At 40.2% G+C, this 4,444-nt stretch overlaps 1 protein-coding gene across 1 annotated transcript in view; it reads right to left on the bottom strand.

Moving 5' to 3' along the window:
- The window catches only part of LOC106876095 (uncharacterized), a 174,734-nt gene that overhangs the window by 30,102 nt on the left and 140,188 nt on the right, over positions 1–4,444 (bottom strand). The window contains exon 2 of the mRNA XM_014924508.2: positions 2,221–2,438. Coding sequence (XP_014779994.1) covers positions 2,221–2,438 — 218 coding nt within the window. The remainder of the gene's footprint in view (positions 1–2,220; positions 2,439–4,444) is intronic.

Raw genomic sequence — 4,444 nt, 5'->3', positions numbered from 1 at the left:
GCACGTATGTGTGTGTGTGTGTGTGTGTGTGTGTGTGTGTGTGTGTGTATAGTGTACTGTTCTGTGATGGTAAAATCAACAAAAAGGTACTCCATCTGGTGAAAGATAAGTATTATTTAATAAACACAATATATATTTTTCTGTGCTACTATTAGTTTCATGTGCTGAGAACATGTCAGACAGTGTTTTATGACACATCTGGTGTCCTAACTCAGCCATCAGGCACTGCCCACATGTTCATTATGCCGTGTGGACAGTGTCTGATGATTGTGCTAGGGACATCAGACATGTTATAGAACACTGTTTGGCATGTTCTCAGTACATGGAACTAATAGTAGCACATAAAAAAATATATTGTGCTTATCAAATAATATATTCATACATGTATGTATGTATGTAAGTATATCATGTAATTGACCAGACTATCAAATGTTGTTATACACTGCTGGTCACAATATGCTTCACATCATATTAGCTTTTGAATGATGCCACCCAACTGGCTAGGCAAACAGGCCAACATTCCCCTTGAACGAAGGACAAGACCATTGTAGGGTTATTCATTTACAGCTGAGTGAACTGGAGCATTGGGAAGTGAAGTGTTTTGTTTAAGAATACAACATGCTGCTCAGTCTGGGAACCAAACCTATGATCTATTGATTGCGACATCCTAACCGCTGGGCCATGCACTTCCACATACACACACACCTTTAACCTTTTACTTGTTTTAGTAAGGCACAGCCATGAAGAGGTTTTTGTTGAATGTACCAACCCCACAACTTATTTTTTTAAGCCTAGTACTTATTCTCTTTTGCTGAACTGCTAAGACCATGGGGATGTAAACGCACCAACACCAGTTGTCAAGTGGTGGTGGTGGTGGGAAACATACACAAAAACACATATGCGCACACACACACACACACACATATATATACATATATACAATGGGTTTCTTTCAGTTTCTGTGTACCAGATCCTCTCACAGGGCTTTGGTCCACCTGATGCTATAGTAGAAGACACTTGCTCAAGGTGTCATGCAATAGGACTGAACTCGGAACCATGTGGTTGGGAAGCCAGCTCCTTACCACACAGCCACATCTGCAACTATATATAAATATGGTAAATGAAAGATGGAAGATGGAAGAATTTCATTAATCAAAACAATTTTGACACATCTAGCATCTGTTCCTCATGGGTGAGATACTCAACAACTGGTTCAGGAGCATCCGATGGTGCAGATGTGTCTCATCAGGTGATAAATAGATATAATTCATTAAAATAACAGTTCCACAATGTATCTTCTCATTTCATATAAAGAAAAGCACCAAATTAAAGGATATATCTTCATTTATTTAGAAGATCAATAATAAAATAACAGATGCAACAAAGAAACGAACATGCAATACAGCAAGAAAAGTACACACACACACACACACACACACACACACACACACACACACACACACACACACACACACACACACACACACACACACACACACACACACACACACACACACACACACACACACACACACACACACAATTGAAAAAATTGGAGTCAATAAGAAGGAATACGGTCGGATATTTATTTTTTAATCACTACAATTGTTTCCATATAATGTATTCTCTAGGCATGCAGGTACTTGATTATGCAACCACTTTCCTGCATTATGAGATCTAGCTGTGTTTCCTCAGGCGATATGTAAATATTGTCCCCATAAGTTCAAATTCTTGGTTTCAAGAACATTGTCTCTCTGTTATAGCTTGAATTTAGTAGTAGAAGCCACTGGGTTTATCAAAGTGCATTGCTGCTGAAGGGAGCATAATGCAGGGAAACTGTTGCACAATCAAGAAGCTGCATGCCTGGAGAACTACATTGTGTGGAAACAATTGTAGTGACTAAAAAATAAATGTCCAACTGTACTCCTTCTTGTTGACTCCAGTTTTTTCAATTATCTATTCACACACAACAGAAACCCAAGCACAAACCTGGAAGTACGTATAGTACTACTACTGGATAGATAGCACAGGGTGAAATCTGAAGGTGGACAAGCTTTATACTGTACTCTACTAAGTTCTTAACAGAATATATCATAACTATACATGCATGTGTATATGTGTGTGTGTGTGTGTGTGTGTGTTATTGGTTTGCATGATGATTCCACCACTGTAATTCTACCAAAACCCCTTTCCTTATTTAGCAATATTTGAGCTACTTACGTCCAGCGTATTCGAGAGATAGCAGTTCCGATCACCATTGCCTTGGGAATAGTCTTTGAATGATGTGTCCATGGTGCCACACATGTGATGCTCTGATAAACTGTAACCATACTGAGAAAACTGGATGCTGATTAATGTACCTTCAGGACAATATATGTACAACATTTTCCCATCACATAATGTCTCTCGGAACCGCATCAGGGAGCTTGACAGGAGACCTGTTAATTAAAGAACACAGAAAGACATCGTTAATTTTATGTTCTCAAACCTATCTATTCTTGATTAGAAATCAAGCTGGGTGCAATTTTTCAATCAAAAGAAGTTGGGTGGCAGTAAAATACGAATCAGTCGCAGAATAGAATCAAGTGAACAGTCAACAATTTCTGTCTGATATAACTTGTTTTTTATGCTTTAGGAAAAGCAATTGTCATTGGTGTTGGCATCTTCGTTTTCCACACTTGCACTGCTTGGATAGTGTGACAAGATCCAACAAGCCAGAGGACTGAAGAAAGCTCAGATGTATGTTTTGGCGGTGAGCTAGCAGAAACGTTAGCATGCCAGGCTTAGCGGTACTTCGTCTGCTGTTACGTTCTGAGTTCAAATTCCACTGAGGTCGACTTTGCCTTTCATCCTTTCGGGGTTGATAAATTAAGTACCAGTTACGCACTGGGGTCGATGTAATCGACTTAATCCCTTTGTCTGTCCTTGTTTGTCCCCTCTGTGTTTAGCCCCTTGTGGGCAATAAAGAAATAAGATGTATATTTTGGCATGGTTTCTATCCCTGGATGCCCTTCCTAGTGCCAAACACTTTACAGTGTGTACTGAGCACTTTTTTTTTACATTGCACCAGCACCATTGAGGTCACCAATTAACTTGCAAGACAAAAACCCTCTCAACTGAGTGGGGAATAGTATTAAGTGGGGGTAGACTTATGCTAGGTAATGACAGGTTAAAGCAGTGGTTTTCAGCTGGGCTCCATATGATCCCTGAGGGTTTATATAAGATGTTTGAAGGTCCAAGCAAGCATGTATGTATGTATGTATGTATGTCCTGGGTATGACTCTAAACTGCATCTGGTAGTGGAGCCCTGCTACAGGAGTTCCATAGTTTTGAGGAGTGTGGAATCATCGCTTAGCCACAATTGTTCCCAGGTCTAGTCTGACCCAGAGTAGTAGCTATGGGTTAACTAGCATGTGAACCAACCAGTGAAGGACCCCTAGTCCTCATTAGAACTTCCTTCCAGGAGAAGGTAAACTCATTTAAAAATCCTAAGGTGCAGATGGTTTCTGGTCATCTCAGCCTGTGAGGTACCACTGGTTTTATAGCTGGTTGCACTGAAAAATGGGCTCAGTGCTGTGCAACACTTTAATCCACTCAAAACAAATTCACATTCAAGAACTTCTTGGACTCTTGGAACATTCACAGAGACATTACTGGGTTTAAGAAATGGTCCTTCTCAAGCAGTCTGCACTCTTCAGGTTGAAAATGTGACAGTTAAGTTATGTTTGGCTGGTTGCAGTGTGGCAGCAACATCCTGAGGTGCAGTGTGGCATTATGGCAGTCAAAGAATATAGTTTGGGAGACCAAAATGGGTTTGAATTTAATTTCTTTCTTCTACAGGCACAAGGCCTGAAATTTTAGTTTAGGGTGTCGGGATTCATCAATTACACTGACCCCAATGCTTGTCTGGCACTTATTTTATCGACCCTGAAAGAATGAAAGGCAAAGTTCACCTCAGTGGCATTTGAACTCAGATATAAAGAGCCAAAAGAAATGTTGCTAAGTGATTTCTCTGGTATGCTAATGATTCAGCCAGTTTGCCACCTTAAAATTTGAATTTAATTAAAAAAATAGAAAAATATGAGTAAGTTAGGTAAGATAAGAAACACACTCCTATGAACTCCACAGACCCTTCCTAACCGGTGGCACTGACCCCTTGCTCCTGTACCTCTATCATACTTTTGTATCTTTCAACACTATATCAACTCAGTTCAAAGGGTCTTGTCTTGCAGTACTTGGTGCCATGGGAAATGCATCCAGTATACACCATAGATTGGTTGGTGCTAGGAAGGTCATCCAGCTGTAAGAACTAAGCCAAACCAGGCATTGTAGCTCAGTGCAGCCAGCTGGCTGGTCTGATCTTGTTGAACTGTCCAGCTCATGTCGGCATGGTAAAAAGGGATATTAGAAGATGGTGATGATGATGATGATGACGATGATGATG

Source organism: Octopus bimaculoides, chromosome 18 (assembly GCF_001194135.2).
Source record: "Octopus bimaculoides isolate UCB-OBI-ISO-001 chromosome 18, ASM119413v2, whole genome shotgun sequence".
Classification (NCBI taxonomy): domain Eukaryota; kingdom Metazoa; phylum Mollusca; class Cephalopoda; order Octopoda; family Octopodidae; genus Octopus; species Octopus bimaculoides.
This window is presented reverse-complemented; position numbering and strand designations above follow the sequence as displayed.